The sequence below is a fragment of the Scyliorhinus torazame genome, chromosome 6, assembly GCF_047496885.1.
Source record: "Scyliorhinus torazame isolate Kashiwa2021f chromosome 6, sScyTor2.1, whole genome shotgun sequence".
In the NCBI taxonomy this organism is placed as follows: Eukaryota; Metazoa; Chordata; class Chondrichthyes; order Carcharhiniformes; family Scyliorhinidae; genus Scyliorhinus; species Scyliorhinus torazame.
In genome coordinates this window covers 103049317-103067189 of record NC_092712.1, presented here as the reverse complement: position 1 = coordinate 103067189, position 17873 = coordinate 103049317, and the positions used below count along the sequence as shown (strand labels likewise).

The 17873-nt window shown below is 49.6% G+C and overlaps 1 protein-coding gene across 1 annotated transcript in view; it reads right to left on the bottom strand.

Annotated features, from left to right (window-relative positions):
- cubn (cubilin (intrinsic factor-cobalamin receptor)) overlaps positions 1-17873 on the bottom strand; it is a 604171-nt gene that overhangs the window by 41686 nt on the left and 544612 nt on the right. The window contains exons 53-55 of the mRNA XM_072510233.1: positions 13263-13468; positions 5411-5573; positions 1914-2122 (exon numbers count right to left, since the gene is read on the bottom strand). Coding sequence (XP_072366334.1) covers positions 1914-2122; positions 5411-5573; positions 13263-13468 — 578 coding nt within the window. The remainder of the gene's footprint in view (positions 1-1913; positions 2123-5410; positions 5574-13262; positions 13469-17873) is intronic.

The following is a 17873-nucleotide window of genomic DNA, read 5'->3' as shown; positions in this document are numbered from 1 at the left end:
GGCGGGGGCGGGATTCATGCCAGCCCCCGGCGATTCTCCGACCCGGCGGGGGGGTCGGAGAATCTCGCCCCTGGAGTCACAATCTAAGCATAAGGGATAAACCATTTAGGACTGAGATGAGGATAAATTTCTTCACTCAGAGAGTGGTGAGCCTGTGGAATTTTCTACCACATAAAGCAGTTGAGACCAAAACATTGTGGGCGCGATCTACCGGCCTTGTTATGCGCGAAAGGCAGTGCAGCATGGTGCAACGCAGCAGGTAGATGACTGGGAATCCCTCTTCCAGGATTTACCTGGCTCGCCACACCTCACAATCCCGCGAAACGTCACGATGTGAATCCCGACCATTGTGAGCAAGTCACATTTTGTCAAATCAACATATTAGAGTGAGACAGACAGTCTCACTCTAATCTGCACTCCCATAATCTACCAAATGTATTGTGATCTAAGCCCATTACCTCGGAGATCTCGGGCGAACGCAGCTTTGTGCTGGTCGCCACAGACGGGGACCAGATGGAACAGCACTTGTGGGGGTCTCCCAAGGGGTCGCAGGACCCCAGACGCTTGCCCTCTGGGTAAGGTGGCACCCTGGCACTGCTGGTGTCATCTGGGAACTTTGGCACTGCCAGGCTGGCACCCTGGCGGTGCCACCTGGCTGGCACTGCTAAGGTGCCCAGCTGACATTTTACCATGCAGCAGATTGGGCCCAGGGTGCCCAGTGCAGGTGCGGGGCAAGAGATCGGGACGCTATTTGTACTGAGGAGTTCTGGCGAACGGGGTCCCGCTGAAAATGGGACTAAGTGCGGCCTCATTGGGGCGTTCCCCGCTGAGGCCCAATATCTACCCGAATGGGAGTTCAATAGCCTGGTGTTTCTCGGCACTCCGAGCGCAGGGAAACACCTGGCTAGATGCACCCGCTCCGGGACTCTGTTCCCATTTGGGTAGATTGCGTCCTGTATGTTTTCAAGAAGTTAGATATAGCTCTTGGGGCTAAAGGGGTCAAAGGATATGGGGGACAGTGGGATGTTACTGAGTTGGATGATCAGCCATGATCATAATGAATGGTGGAGGAGGCTCGAAGGACCGAATAGCCTCCTCCTACTCCGATTGTCTATGTTTCTATGATACTTTCTTCAAGTTGCCACATCAGTCAGGAGAGTTATCCTTCAGATAGGATGTTAAAGTGCAGCCCAGCTGTCTCTCCAGGCAGATTGATCACTATTTCAGAAAAGTAGGGCAGTCCCCTGATATCTTGGTCAAGCTCCATCCCACAACCAACACCACTGAGATAGGTTTACTCAGCACTTGTGCCACCTGCTATTTGTGGGATTTTGCTATGCGTAAATTAGTTCTTGCATTTCCCTATGCAATAATAGTGACTGCATTTCAAGAATTATTTCATTGGCTATTGTACACTTGCATACATTCTAAGGGCATGATTAGCACTGTATAAATTCAAGTTTTCTTATTTCCTTTCTTTTCCCTCTGACCTATGAGACCTTAGTTCAAATCCATCTCAGGCTACTCTTCTATGGACTTCTATTCTATGATGGATGACATGATGGATGTTTTCCTCTGCTTAGTGTTAAGAGTTTTAAGTATACAAACCTGGGTGTTCTAAATACAAAACTATCCAAAGGTTGGTCATAATTCAGCACTAACTGCGGTGGAGTGAGGTGGGTTGGGGGTTGTGTGGGGGGGGGGGGGGGGGCGGGGGGAGAGATGCCACAGGGAGAGAAATTGCAAGCAAGTAGCACAAATTAAACATTTCCTAAATGCAAAGATTGTACAAGAGTTGATTCAGTATGAACCCAAGCTGAAGGATAGCTAATTGTCCCCTGAATACTGAATAGTACATTATGTCTATGTTACATTAATATAGTAAATAAATAATAAAAGTGTATCCATCTGACCACTGGCCAATCTTCAATCTCCAGGTAATCTGCAGTACAGTCTGGGCTAGCAGGTAAATTGAATTCTTGTACTGTCACTCTGATTTGTTCCTGTGCAGGAGCATCAATGATCCAGTGGCACCTGGTGAGAGGTGGATAATCATCTGGGTAACCAGGAGATTTAATCATCTGAGGCGTGTTGGTCGCATTGATAGTTCCGCCGCACAGCACTAGAAAAAAAATCAAATGAATAGATTGGCAAACTGCAACTGCAGGACATGATGCACAAATGTTTTTTGGGGGGCAATTTTTGAAACTAATATGTTCACTGTCGAAGTCCCATTTCAGCATTGGCTTTTCTTAAATTAACTGATAATTTTAGTTATTGCAGTTACATTACGCAGTAAAATTTAGGCAGAATTCCTGTGGGTTGTCACAGACAGGAAGAAAATCCCTGATGTTTTGATGGGAAGCAGCAGGTGGCACCAGTGCACTTTCAAAGTTAAGTTTGAAACCAAAATTATTTCATGCACAAATAATATGGAAAGTGCATCAAGTAAACTTTGTTCTATCTGGGTCTCATTTTGTTCAGTAGATAATTTGTTCTCTTGAGAATTTTAATGATAATGACTGGCAAATGAGCAGAACGTTATGGGAAACAGCCAATCCTATCATGATTCTGTTTGAAGTTGTTCCCGAATAACAGGTTTCAATTTGCATCTTAAAACTTAATTTAGGCTGTCTGCCTAGTTGAAATGATAAAGTGATAAGACTCCAGCTGAACGGCAAAGCATCTCTCTTTGTGTGACTGACACTGCCTCTGTGCATGTGTAAGAAGTGCTCCCCCTAGTGTTGTGGCACATTTAAACACAGCCGATTTCTTATTAAAGGGCCAGTCCTGTTGAAAGTCAACAAAATCAGAGAGCAAAATCTTCTGCTTATCAAGGTGAATTATTTTAGTGTTAGGAAATGGAATACATTCCCATTTCGAGCACTTCCACTTCTGGTATGCCATGGGCTTGCCACCATGGTCGGAATATTCTGGCCGGTCCGACGACGACGCAATCTTCTCCGTATATTCCCTGGCGGAGCAGGGTGAATACAACAAAACTGCATTGACAGTGGCAGAACCAGAAGATCCCGCCTCCGGCCAATCGTTGGACATCGCTGCCACCGTGAAACATGTGGAAAATCTAGTGGCAGATGGTGGCAATTGAGCCGGATTGCCTCTCCGCTCGTAGTTCCAGTCCCAAAAAAATCTAGCCGCTTCTTTCTTGCCCAACCGTACAACTCTTCCAGGCAAGATCTGTGCTTTGCAACTGGATTCTACGGTCATCTGTCCAGGGCTTTTGAGTTAGAGGGAAGGAGGACACGGGCCCTTTTTTTCATCGCTAACTGCTGTAAAGCAGATAGGTTTAAAGGTCCAGTCACTGAGAAACCAAATAAGTAGGTTTGGGAGAGGGGGTGGGATAGGATGGGTCATGGGTCAGGGGGTGTTGGGTGGCCAGTGAGGGCTGAGGAGTGGCGGTCAGCTGTGCGCAGAGTGGGGTGGGGAGAATCGGGTGGTTAGTGTGAGGGGTGGTCAGTAGTGGGGTTAGGGTTGATAGTGGTGGGGCTGTGGTTGGTCAGTGGGGGGGTGGGGTGGTCAGTGAGGGTGTGGGTGGTCACTGGACGGTGATTAGTGGGGGTGTCGGTTTGTGGGGAGGGCAATGATGGGGTGGGTGTGTAGTCGGGTGTGGGCAAGGCAGTCAGGGGAGGTGGTGAGGGGGGTATCGGGTTGTGGGAGGGCAGCCATGGTGGTGCAGGATGGAGAGGGCAGTTGATGATTAGGGTTCAGTCGGGGTTGTGAGGGCCATCGAGGGATGGTAGGCTGAATGTCCCAATGGGGTCGTGGAGTCCGGTGGTCGTTGAGGTATTGGGGTGTATCTGGGGTGGGGGGAGGATAATTAAGGACTCCTGTGGAGTGTTGGAGGTGCTGAAGGAGTACTCAAGAGGCATGGGTTATGTGGTATTGGGAGAAGTTCTGTGACCCGTGGGGGTCGGGGAAGGGGAGAATGTGGAGGTCGTAGAGGGCCAATACTATAGTGACCCAAATGATAGAAGTGGTTTGAATTGTTCTAACCTTTTCTAGGTAACTGTTACTGTAATACAGTTGGAACCATCCAGAATTTCTTATTTGAATTCATTATTAGGTGGTTCCCAGTGCAGCTCAATTTGCCCATCGCAAGTTTGAACTTCCCAGGCAATTGCCATGTGATCCTTACCTAAGAATCTCCTGGGAGGAGGCAGTGAGGATTCCCCACTGCATCTTTGGGGAACTTTCACCCCCCCCCCCCCCCCCTGAAACAATGCGCCAGGGCTCGGATGTTGTAGGCCTATATACTTTTCCAACAATGCAATTCTCAAGATCATCTGTGCAACTGTGATGAGATATTTGCAGAAACCACAGAGCAATGGTTCTCACGGATCTTCCTCCAAAATTACAGCAAACAATTTGTAGAACCACTGTTAAAATTCAACTCCAACATTTTTTAATTTGCCTTCGTGTAGTAGTTTAAATTTTCCTCTTAATTCATCAACCATTCTAGTAGCCTCCAAATAAGGTTTTTGGTTTGGTGAAAATATCACGCCATGAGCCCTGGCTCAAGGTGTATTAGAGCTATACAAAATGAGGAGACAGCATTCATCACTCAATTGCCAATTTTAAAGTAACCCATTGGAAGATTCTCTGATTGTTCCCTGGATATATGCACCCAACGGTTTGATACTCACCTGGGCAGACCCAAAAGGTTAGTGGTTCAGTGTCTAACATATGCTAAATAAGCCATGACAGAGGTAAGGTAGCGTCCTCAGGTACGAGAGAGCAATTCAGCCAGAGTTTCAGAATGCTATAATAATGCCAGATAATGCTGCACTCTTTCTTTCCCCTCTCTCATTCCATGGTGTAACTACTTGTTACATGTAAGGTCAAACATAAAGAAGGTCAGTAAGAAGTCTTACAACACCAGGTTAAAGTCCAACAGGTTTGTTTCGGTGACATCGAAACAAACCTGTTGGACTTTAACCTGGTGTTGTAAGACTTCTTACTGTGCTCACCCCAGTCCAACGCCGGCATCTCCACATAAAGAAGGTCATCAGAGGATTTCTAATGGCCTTGAAGCTTATTACCAAACTTGGTGATAATGGATAGCCAGTATTCCGGAGAGGAAACAAGTGGGCTGAAAATTCAAGAATAATATTAGATCACGTCTTCCTAATCTACAGCTAGGTTCATATCACTGGGAAAAATTGGTGTGTTAGTATATATAATGCTACAAGATGTTCATCCACATTCAACTCAAAACTACATCATCCTCATCTAAATAAAAGATTTAGTAAGTATTTCACTTTGACTGTTATTGTTTTAAAGTTATAATTTGTAAACACCATATTCTATTTAATATATAAAAGATACCCTTCCTTATTAATGTGTAAAATGTGCTGACATTTATATTATCCTTCATCTTTATTTAACTTACAGTCGTTGGCTATATATGTTGCTTTGAAGCCAGCTAATTCGATTGAGTAGCCAGAGATGAATCTCACAGTAAGGAAGTTATTGGATGAAACAAAGGGAGGTGGAAGTTGAGAACCACAGTATGTGCCAACTAATGGACTGTTTATATTCTCTCCATCATAAATCTGAAAAGCAAAACCACAAGAAGAAAGTCTGATATTGTTATTCACAATCTTCATTTATTGAAAGATTTGTTTTTCTCTCACTGTGCAAAAAATATTTGTTACCTACCTAGACAGGCAGGGCAAAACAAATGATGAGACTTTGTCCCTATCCTCAATACCTGTTGTTGTGTAAGTATCTTTACTTCTGTTCAATCAATATTTCTCTGTTTAAACAACTAATTCATTTCAAGGTTATTCCCTGGGCTCAAACTGTAACTGCAACTCTCAGTAACCAATCTATAAATGGTGACATTCAGTCAAACAAATGTCCCTTTTGTGCGTTTTTATCTAGGGCTGATCATCATTTGCAATGTAGCAGGTAAATTACTGGCTCAAGTCGCTTTGACTTCCATGAAGTTTAATCGACAGAACATTGGGTTGAATCTGAAACAGATATTTGATCCTCTTCACCTGATTTCAATTTACAGACTCAAACTTGGTGATAATGGACAGCCAGTCATTGTCATAATATCCACTCATGTAAATAATGAGATGCAGACAGGCAGTGATTGACACATAGGATGACCAGTAAGCATACAACACAGCACAGCCAATCACCAGACAGGACCCTATCACTATAAAGCCAGAGGGCACTAGGTTTCCCGCTCTCTCGAGACCCAGCTACTGAGGCAGTCAGAGTCCACGAGCTAGCAAGCACAAACATCATGCGGTAGCTAGTAAGTCTGGTCAGGCTACTACAAGATCACTAGTCAGATCAGTATAGTGTCGACCCACAGCTGAATATGTACAGCAGCTCATCTAGTTGAATAAAACAGTGTTGGATCTTCTCCTGTGTCAGACGTCTGTTTCTAACTTCCCTGCATCGAGTGCAGTCCACATCGAACCAACCTGCCTATCACATCATGGTACCAGAGTGATATTGATCTTGACGGACCTGCCTCGAATGAATCAGCATCGACCAGCAAGCAGCCATCCAGCGAAATGGAAAACATCCAGCCTCCTCCGCACAGTCCACATCGAACCAACCTGCCTAACACATCAGCCATGACAGCTGGAAATCTTGTGCCTTTTTGTGAAGGGGTGGTAAATTCCAGGGCATTCAAAAGACTGGGAGAGAGCAAAGGTACCTAATGGTGAAGTCTCAGTCTGTAGAAGGGTGTGTTAACAATGGCAAACACACCTAACGGCTGATAAATGAGACATTGGTCGGCATTCTACGGAAAGATTTCTAAGTGTGCTAGCGAGCGGGAATTGCCGCAAGTTTCCCGGCGCTCAGCCCAGTAAGGCCGGCAACGCTATTCAACATTAATTGGTCCACTTAACAAGGTCTCACGGGCGTCTCGTCCCAAATGCCGGCTCGCAAGCTGATTTGCTGGGACCGCGCCTGCCAAGGTTGAACAGCACTTAAGCTGCACTTGCTCAGCCAACTCCAGCCAGCTTGAAACAATGGCGCCGAGGAGACCTGCCCCAAGATTTGGGGACGCTGACCTGGGGTGGCTCCTGGATGCGGTGGAGGCCAGGAGGGATGTCCTGTTGCCCTGGGCGTCCAGGAGGGTGGGCCACAAGACAGCCAGTGCTGCCTGGGATGAAGTGGCAGCAGCAGTCAGCTCGGGCAGTGTGACCAGGAGGACTGGTCTTCAGTGCCGGAAAAAGATCAATGACCTACACCAGGCAGCACGAGTGAATAGACATCAATGTCCCATACCCCCCCCCCGCCCCACCCCCCAAGGGAGCATCCCCCCAGGCGACCCCAACCCTCCCTCCATTCCCCTCTCCCTTCAGCCCTCCCTCCACCCACCACTACAACCCTCACTCCACCCCAACCCTCCCTTCACAACCCCCCCCTCCCACAACTGTGAACCACGTTTGTGGCTAACGAGGCCCTCTCTGTGTCCCCCTCAGGAAACCTCCCATAATCGGCGGGAGAGGACACAGACTGGCGGTGGGCTGCCAAATTTGAGAATCCTCACCTCCTTCGAGGAACCCGGAGGTGACTGGGGTGGGTGAGGACAGGGCGGTCACCCAAGCAGAGGACGGCGGACGACGCAGAGATGCGGAACCACCGGCTTCACATGGAGGAACTGTCGAACGTGAGTACTGATTGCCTTTAGTGACTGACCCATCCTCCCCATTGACCACATGTCCATTCTCCCGCAAGGTACTCCAGCCAAAGGCGCCAGCCCATCCCGGGGGACACCCTCTCCTGACTCCGAGGAGAACACCTTGGAGGAGAGCTCTGAGGGTGCAACTCCTATAGTCGCGGCACAGCTGTCATCCCCACCCTCCACCAGCGCAGATACACACACGTCTGTGGGACATGTTAGTGATTAGGCTTTTGGGGCTCAATCTGGTGAGCACCACACTGCTGTTGATGCACATCTGGTGGAGTCAGGAACCCTCAGGCCAGTCTGGGGTCTGCTGGGTTCCTGGACACAGCTGGGTCCCAGCCTGATGCTGACCCTCTGGAACAGGGTTAACTGGAGCTGATGGAGACATTAGGGAGTGGCCGGGACATTCGGAGAGAGATGTGAACAGGTCTATAGCAGCTTGGAGGAGTCGGAGAGGCTACGGGCGCAGGAAATGGTGCCGGCAATGAGTGGCAGCGAGGCCAACACTGCTAGGGTAGTGACCGCAGTGGAGAGCCTGGTCGGCACCATTAGTGAAGGTGTCCAAGGCGCCGCACAGTCGGTGACGGCCATGACTGAGGGTCTCGGCAGTATGTCTGCCTCGTTGGGGGATGTCACCCAGTACCAGGCCGACCTTGTCCTCTCTCAGATGGGAATGGCCAATGCGCTGCGGAGGTTGCCCCAGTCGCAGGTGGAGATTGCAGAGGCACTGCAGAGCATGGCCCGGTCACTGAGGGATGTGTCCCGGTCACTGAGGAGCATTGCCGAGGGCATCAACATGATGCTGCCGGCATTGGGGTGCCACCAGGGCTGGCAGAGCCAGATGATGCAGGGGCAGCCGGGGTTCGAACCAGCTGCCCCTCCGTCCCAAGGCACCCCAATGGCCCTATGGGCACCGATCGGAAGGAGGGACCCCCTCCCATGGGGGTCACCAGCTCTCCCGAGTTCCACCCCTCTGATGAGGCCATGTCTCGGGGTCAGCACACGGAACAGGGCAGTATGGCTGTGCATTTGCAATCAACAAGTGAGCCAAGGTCCTCCAGCCCCAGAGCCCCCAGAGGACGCCCGCCTGGGGCATCGAAGGCCATGGGATGAGGTAAGCAGCTGGCAGCCTCCATCTCAGATGTGCATCCTAGGGAGACACCTAGACGTAGTGGTAGAGCTAGGGGGGCCAGGCACGTCGAGGATCACTGAGGGCACTGGAGGAGGGGTCAGGGGAGGTAGGGGGTGGGAAGAGTTGGATGTGGGGGGCGCAGGGAGAGTGGGGACCTGTATTGAACAATAAACCGCGTGCAGGCGATGGGTGTGAACGAACACTCAGCAGACAGGCAGGGATCAGACTATGGCATATATTGAGGAGCACCAGCGCACAGCTCTCTGTGGATTACCATCACTCCCCTGTCCTCGACAGTGACCCGCGGGCAGTGCTGACACAGTTCCAGCAGCCTGAAGTGATGTGACACGTACCCTGGGAGGGTGGGAAATGGGGGCAGGTAAGAATGCGACGATGTTCCAGGCCACATCCTAGGTGAATCAGGCCAGTATGAGGCCCTCTCTTGCACTCCAACCTTGCAGGACCCTCACCACTGCCGCCTGTCCTGCAGCCTCCGGCTGGGCCTTAGGTTCCTCCCTGGCCTCGTCCTCCAATTCCTGCTGGTCTAGCGCCTCCTCACCAGCCTTGTCCCCATCCCCATCCCCGTCCTCCTCATCCTCCTCCTCGAAGATGGCCACATGTTCCTCGTCATCAACCTCCAGCTCATCGCCCCGCTGCTGTCTGAGGTTGTGGAGGACACAGCAGACCACAACAAAGCAGCCGACCCTCCGGGCAGTGTACTGGAGGGCACCCCTACAGTGATCGAGGCATCAGAACCGGATCTTGAGGAGTCCGATGCACCACTCAATGACAGTTCGGGTGGCTGCATGGATCTCATTGTATCGGGTCTCCGCTTCAACCTCCGGTCTTCGTACTGGCATCATTAGCCAAGTTCTCAGTGAATATCCGTTATCCCCCAGTGAATATCCCTTATCCCCCAGTGAATATCCCTTATCCCCCAAGAGCCAACCATCCATTCTGGGGTGCTCCTCGAAGTGGACAGGGATTGTCCCTATAGCTGACGTGGCCACTCTCTGGGAAGCGGGCACACACGTGCATTATCTTCATCTGTTGGTCACAGACGAGTTGAATGTTGAGGGAATGGAACCCCTTTCAGTTGATATACGGCACCCCCAGATGGTCCAGTGAATGCAGGGCAACATGCGTGGCATCTATGACTCCCTGAACCTGGGGCATCCCGCCGGTTGCGGAGAAGCCTGCTGCCCAGGCATCTTGCTGGGCTTGGTCCATGTCAAACATGATGTAGTCTTCTGCCCGGGCATACAGGGCAGTCGTGACCTGCCGGATGCCCCTTTGTGCTGTGGCGTGTGAGATGCCACACAGATCCCTACTCGAGCCCTGAAATGATACTGAGGCGTAAACGTTCAGGGCTGCGGTGACCTTGACGGCCACCGGGAGCAGCTGTCCTCCTCTTCCACATGTTTCAAGTCCGTGAGGTTATGGCACAGGTGCCACACTATCTCCTTGTTAGGCGGAGCCTTCTGCAGCACACGCTGTCTGTCATTTGTTCAAACCACCAGCGACGCCTGTATACCCTCGGCCATTGCCAGACTCCCCCTCTTGGTCCCTCCCTGGTCTGATGGGCGGCCAGGTCCTCAGGGTGCAGGGTCCGGTACATGGGCTGCTGCCTCGTACATCTACAGAGGCTGCTGCTGCCGTCTCCAGTGCCTGGCCGCATCGCGTAGCACCAGCACCACTAAAGCAACCTCTGCATCCAACAACACTGCCATAGCTTTCAATATCTGTAAAGAAATGGCAGAGGGTGTTAGACTGAGAAACAGCGGTGGCTCCCACCATGGGACCCTCCCCCATTGATTTCCCCCCCCCTACCCGGAACACTCTGCCTACGTACTCTAGGCCGCAGTGAGTCCCCCTCATCGGGCCTCAGACCCTGTACCCGGACACCCGCTCACACTGTCAATCGAACCGGGTGCTGGTCTCCTCCCCGTGGCACCCTCGGAGTGGACATGTCCCTTGGTGCTGTGACTCATTCCCTGGGTGTTCGGATGTTGTCTGCTGCGTCCGTGGAGTTGCGTCCCGCAGTGCTCTGGCACACTGTCCCGACATCAGGGTGTGATTGGGATTCTAGGCAATGACACGCACATGCTACATGGCCCAACCACCTACGGGAATACACTTGGGTTGTGTGAAGTAATAATAATAATAATCTTTATTGTCACAAGTAGGCTTACATTAATACTGCAATGAAGTTACTGTGAAAAGCCCCTCGTCGCCACATTCCAGCGCCTGTTGGAGCACACAGAGGGAGAATTCAGAATGTCCAAATCACCTAACAGCACGTCTTTCGGGATTTGTGGGAGGAAACCGGAGCATCCAGAGGAAACCCACGCAGACACGGGGAGAACGTGCTGACTCCGCACAGACAGTGACCCAAGCCAGGAATCGAACCTGGGATCCTGGTGCTGTGAAGCCATAGTGCTAACCACTATGCTACCATGCTGCCCACTTAATCACGATTGCCAATTCCCTATTAGCAATAGCTTTCAGCCGTGCCGCCAGAGGCCTCGGCAGTTGGTGGGGGTTATGAGTGGTCATTGGGGCAGACGGGTAGGGACAAGAGTTGCCACCGGAAGGGGTACACACAATCCAGGGGTTCGCATGGTGGTGCAGCGAGCGGTTATCTCCCGGTTGCCCCCGCCTCCCCCAGCAGCCCCTCACCTTCCCAAGCAGCCCACCCGGGATCCTCCACCCCCACCCCCAGCCAAGGGTCCCCCATTCCCCGCTGAGCACAACGACAGGAAGCCCAGCACCCCAGGGCTCTTTGTCTGTGAGCAAAGATGGCTACTCACCTCCTCAGCTCCCCACAGAAGCCGTTCCACCAGGTTCATGTTTTTCAAAAGCAGTACCAATCAGCGCCAGCGTGAGCACTTGCTGGGAAGGCCCTTGGATAGCTGGTAGCTCTCGTTAATTGTATGGAGCTTAAGTGGTGATAATTGGTTTCTCGCCACGCTACGGCGAGATTCCGAATTCACCTACGGGAGTGGGCCTGTTGCATCGTAAACTGTTTGTCACCTGGCATGGATCTTGTTTTTGGCCTCTCCCGCTATTCACCGGCCTCATTTCAATTGAGCGAGAGCGTAACGAAGCTGGAAGAATGGGCACCTATAGTTTTCAGTGTGCATTATTTGTATAAATGGAGGAAACTCACAAAAGCTTGTCGCTTTTTAATGGGGGCAGAGTAAAAACCCAATAGAGCATTTGGGCAGATATAGTTTGAAAGCACTGTAAACAATCAATGACATTTGCACATGGTGATGTTTCATAATAAATCCAACAGAAATCAGTTCATTGAAAATCTTCTGGAAAAGAAAGAGCACAGCATTGTTCTTACACAAGAATTGCATCTAAACCTTCCTGAAATTCCGGGGGGGCGGGATTCTCTGACGAGGGCGGGAATCTGCGGGGGCAGTTTTTCGGTGGGGGCGGGAATCGCGTTGCGCCGGTCGGGGGGCGTTGGCAGCCCCCCCCCCCCTCTCCAGCGATTCTCCGCTCTGCGATGGGCCGAGTGGCCGCCCGTTTTCGGCCGGTCCTGCTGGCGTAGATCAAACCAGGTCCGTACCGGCGGGACCTGGCTCTGTGGGCGGCCTGCGGAGTCCTCGCGGGGGGATTTGGCCCCGGGGGGGGTGGGGGGGGGGCACGGTAGCCTGGCCCGCGATCGAGGCCCACCGATCCGCGGGCGAGCCTGTGCCGTGGGGGCACTCTTTCCCTCTGCGCCGGCCGCTGTAACGGTCCGCCATGGCCGGCGTGGAGAAGAACCCCCTGCGCATGCACTGGGATGACACCAGTACACGCGAGTACACGCTGGCGCTCCCGCGCATGTGCCAACTTGAGCCGGCTGGCAGAGGCCCTTCGGTGTCGGTTGGCGCAAACCCCGCCAGCGCCGGCCTAGCCCCTGAAGGTGCGGAGGATTGCGCACCTTCCAAGCAGCCCGACGCCCGAGTGGTTCACGCAGCTCCTCGGCGCCGGTACGGCCCGCCCCGCCGGTTAGGGGAGAATCCCGCCGGATACTATTTGTTTCAGTGGCCTTCCAGTTGAATGTTTCTTCATTATTTGTAAGGTGAAAGAGTTCAATCTAGTTTGCTTTCTCATTTTTAATATTAATTTTAAAAACATAATAAAATAACATGTTGCTCTGCGACCTAGTTTTGCAATATGTTCCACCAATTAAGGACTGCCATGTCTCAGCAAGAGTTCTTTTGTTGGATAAAGTCCTTAAATATTTCATCATCAGCTAATGCAGAGCGCTTAAAATCTTAATTGCAGTTACCTTCACACCAGGATCAAAGGTGCATGAGGGAAATGATGATACAGTATTTTGTGTAAAAGACTTGCACAGTTATTTCACAGTAAACCAGTTTCTGATTTTGATTCGAATCGAATTGGAAACTGAACTCAATGTTGCTCCGAATCAAACTGCGAAATACTTACACTGACATAATCCGATGTGCAAATTCCTTCAGATGGGTCCTCCAGTAGAAAGGTTGTGAAAGTCATGTTAACAATCTTGTTTAAAGGTACAAAAATGTACCACAAACAGTCTAAATTATTTTCATATTTGCCGTCCAAGTTTATATCTGGTGAACTGAAGGTACCCGTGGCGTTGGTTAAGAACCCACCGCATCCTTGGTTCGATCCTGGGGAGAAACATCAAGATTTATTAATGTTACCACTTTAATGATTCAATTAAATAAATCTCCTGGGAAATACTTTCCTTGATTACAGCATAGAATTTATTTACAGTGCAGAAGGAGGCCATTCGGCCCATCGAGTCTGCACCGGCTCTTGGAAAGAGCACCCTACCCAAAGTCAACACCTCCACCCTATCCCCATAACCCAGTAACCCCACCCAACACTAAGGGCAATTTTGGACACTAAGGGCAATTTATCATGGCCAATCCACCTAACCTGCACATCTTTGGACTGTGGGAGGAAACTGGAGCACCCGGAGGAAACCCACGCACACACGGGGAGGACGTGCAGACTCCGCACAGACAGTGACCCAAGCCGGAATCGAACCTGGGACCCTGGAGCTGTGAAGCAATTGTGCTATCCACAAGGCTACCGTGCTGCCCCAATCACTGATTATTTTGCACAACTGACTTGTGAGCAAGGTCATAGCTGGCATAATGTTTCTGAAGGAGTACCCCAAGGGTCAGTGTTGGGGCCCTTGCTCCTCCTGGTACATAATAATGACTTCGACCATGGTGCACAGGGCACAATTTCAATATTTGCAGACGATATGAGATTCGGAAGCTTTGCGAACTGTGAGGAGGACAAGTGTAGAATTTCAAAAGAACATAGATAAGTTAGTGAAATGGGCAGTCAGATAGCAGATAAAGTTCAATGCAGAGACATGTGAAGTGATTCATTTTTGGTAGGAAGAACACAGAGAGACAGTATAAAATAAAAGGTCCAACTTAGAGGGGGTTGAAGAGCAGAGTGACCGCTCTGAAAAAGTGAGGTGTTGGTGTAGCAGTGATGTCACTGAACTAGTACTCTAGAGGCCCAGACTAATGTTCTCAGGGCATGGATTCAAATGCCACCATGACAACTGGTGGAATTAACGTTCAATTGATAAATCTGACACAATTGCCAATTGTCATAAAAACCCATCTGGTTCATTTTCTCTTGGGTGACATGTGACTGCAGAGCCACAGCAATGTGGGTGTTTAACTGCCCTCTAAAATGGCCGAGCAAGCCATCAGGTGTGTCAAACTGCTACAAAACCTAAAAGGAATGCAACTGGAAGCAACAATGGCACACCCTGCACTGGTGAACCTGAAAAGTTTGCTGGGGACTTGTGCCAAAATTGGGAGACCTGTCCCAGAGAATGGTCAGGCAAGAGCCTGACGTAGTCTTACCTTACAGTTAATGTTCCATTCAGGGCACCACGGTGGCGCAGTGGTTAGCACTGCTGCCTCACGGCACTGAGGACACTGGTTTGATCCCGGCCCTGGGTCACTGTCCGTATGGAGTTTGCACAGTCTCCCCGTGTTTGCGTGGGTTCCACCCCCACAACCGAAAAGATGTGCAGATTAGGTGGATTGGCCACACTAAATTGCCCCTTATTTGGAAAAAATATTTGGCCACTCTAAAAATAAAAAGAAAAAGAAAAAGAAAATGTTCCATTCAACACTATCCCTGTCCTACAGGACAGAAGAGACCCATTGGCCAAACTAAATTGCCCCTTAATAGGTTTACTGGGTTACAGAGTTAGGGTGGAGGCACCTTAAATAGGGTGTTCTTTCCAAGGGCCGGTGTAGACTCGATGGGCTGAATGGCCTCCTTCTGCACTGTAAATTCTATGATTCTATGAATAGTCAAATCTTGATCATCAGCAAAGTGATGGAAGGGGTTGGTCAACAGTGCTAACAAGCAGCAATTACTCAGCAATAATCTACTCACAGATGCTCAGTTTGGTACTGCCAGGGCCAATCAGCTCCTTACCTACTTGCTCCAAGCATGGCAAAAGAACTTAACTCAAGAGGTGAGGTAAGAGTGACTATCCTTGACATCAAGGTAGCATTTGATCAAATGTGGTATCAAGGCGTCCTAACGAAGCTGGTTAGAGTCATACCCAGCACTAAAGAAGATGGCTGTAGTGTTGGGGGTCAATCATCTCAGTCCTGCAGCATCACTGCAGGAGTTTCCCAAGGAAGTGTCCCAGACCTAATGACTTTCAGCTGCTTCACCAATGACATTCCCTCCATAAAAATGAGGGGCATGGACATGGTAGATAGGGACCAGCTGTTCCCCTCAGATGAAGCTTCAGACATGAGGGACACACAAGTTCAAGGGGAGGGCCAGGGGGTTTAAGGAGGGATTTGAGGAAAATCCATTTTACCCAGGGGGTTGTGATGGTCTGGAATGCACTGCCTGGGAGGTTGGTAAAGTGGCTTGTCTCACATCCTTGAAAAAGTACCTGGATGAGCACTTGACACGCCATAATATTAAAGGCTCTGGGTCAAATGCTGGCAAATTGGATTAGGTTATTTTTCATGGGTCACTGCAGACATAATGGACCAAAGGGCCTCTTTTACTGTGTGATTCTGTGATAATAGCTCACCTCCTGACTCTCCGAAGCCTGTCCACCACCCACAAGGCATAAGTGTTACGAATTGGGGAAATTAAGGATAAAACACAAAGTTAAACTGGGAGTTTATTACAAGCAGACTTTTGGAGAAATGATGAGCCACAAATTTGGTTATCAGTGGCAAATCAGTATTTTATACATGTGATTAGGGAAAACAATGGGGCAATAGGGGTGGTAACTTCAAAGTGGAGAGAGAAAAAAGTAAATCATAGAATCGCTACAGTGCAGAAGCAGGCCATTCAGCTCATCGAGTCTGCATTGACCCTCTGAAAGAGCACCCTACCTCTGCCCATTCCCTACCCTATCCTGTAACCCCATAACCCCACCTAACCTACACATATTTGGAGACTAAGGGGAGAATTAGCAGAGCCAATCCATCTACTGTGCATATCTTTGGACGTGGGAGGAAACTGGAGGACCCGGAGAAAGCCCATGCAGATATGAAGAGAATGTGCAAACTCCACAGTCAGGCAAGGCTGGAGTTGAACCCGGGTCCCTGGTGCTGTGAGGAAGCAGTGTTGACCATTGTGCCATGTACCAAAAGCCAACTCCCCCACAGGGTGAATAACTTCAAAGGGAAATAAATAGTACAACTATAAAACTAACTAAAGAAAGGGAAAGAGAGAGACATCTCACATCATAACTTCATCAAGTTGTAGATACAGGGTTGAATTCTCCAGTTTCCCAGCTGGGTGTTTCTCAGTGGCACACCATTCAAAGGCGGTGGGTGCTCTCCTCCTGCCACTTGTCAATGGGTATTCCCCATTGAAGCCACCCCACACCGCTGGGAAACCCCTGGGCAGGGGTGCAATGCTGGCAGGCACAAGGAATACCAATAACCAGAGAATTCCGGCCATAGTCCCCGAAAGAAGCAGTCATTTTTTGCCTTCACTGAACCTAAAGATTATTTCCCAGGCATAGCCACTTTAACCAGTGTGGTAATTATTTGCTGGATTTATCTCATAAAGTTACTTAAAATTGGATGTTGTTTGGGAAAAGGGGTGTCTCAGAGTTCAGGTAAACACAGGTAATGGGGGACCAAAGGGTAGTTTCATGTAAAATTCTGTGTGTATAGTCATCAGGATTCTTTAGTGTCATAGTATATTATAGTCACTCTTGTCATGTGTGTTTTGCCTTTCTTTTAAGTTAATAAATATTCCTTATTAGTTATTCACATACCTGTTGGACTGCTATTCACTGGGTTACACCGTTTCTCACATTATAACAGCAGATACATGTACATCACTACGAACTGCTGTGCCAAGTTACCCTTCTGGGTTTTGGGGTACCCTCGCATTTAACACCAACATGGTTTGTAACACAAGTCAGGAGTGTGATAGCATACTTTCCACTTTTCCTGGATGAGTGCAGCTCCAACAACACTCAAGAAGCTCAACACCATCCAGGACAAAGCAGCCCGCTTGTTTGGCATCCCATCAAGAACCTGAAACATTTGCTCCATAGATACACAATGGCAGCACTGTGTAACATCTGAAATGAAAATCGCTTATTGTCACAAGTAGGCTTCAAATGAAGATACTGTGAAAAGCCCCTACAAGATGCACTGCAGGAACTCACCAAGGCTCCTTCTATGGCACCTTCCAAACCCCTGACATCTACCACCTACAAGGACAAGAGAGGTAGATGCAAGAGCACACCACCGCCTGCAAGTTCCCCTCCCTTCCGAAAATTAATCACTGTTCCTTCACTGTCGTTGGGTCACAATCCTGGAACCCCTTTCTGAAAGCAGTATGGATGTACCTACACCTCAGGGACTGCAGTGGTTCAAGAAGGCAATTTACCACCATCTTCTCAAGGGCCATTTTGGATGGACAACAAATGCTAGCCGACCCAGCGATGCCACAGCCCATCAACAAATAGTTTAAAAATTAAGTCAATTGAAGGTGCCAAGGCAGATTGAGAGCATGGTTAATTAATCATCCAGT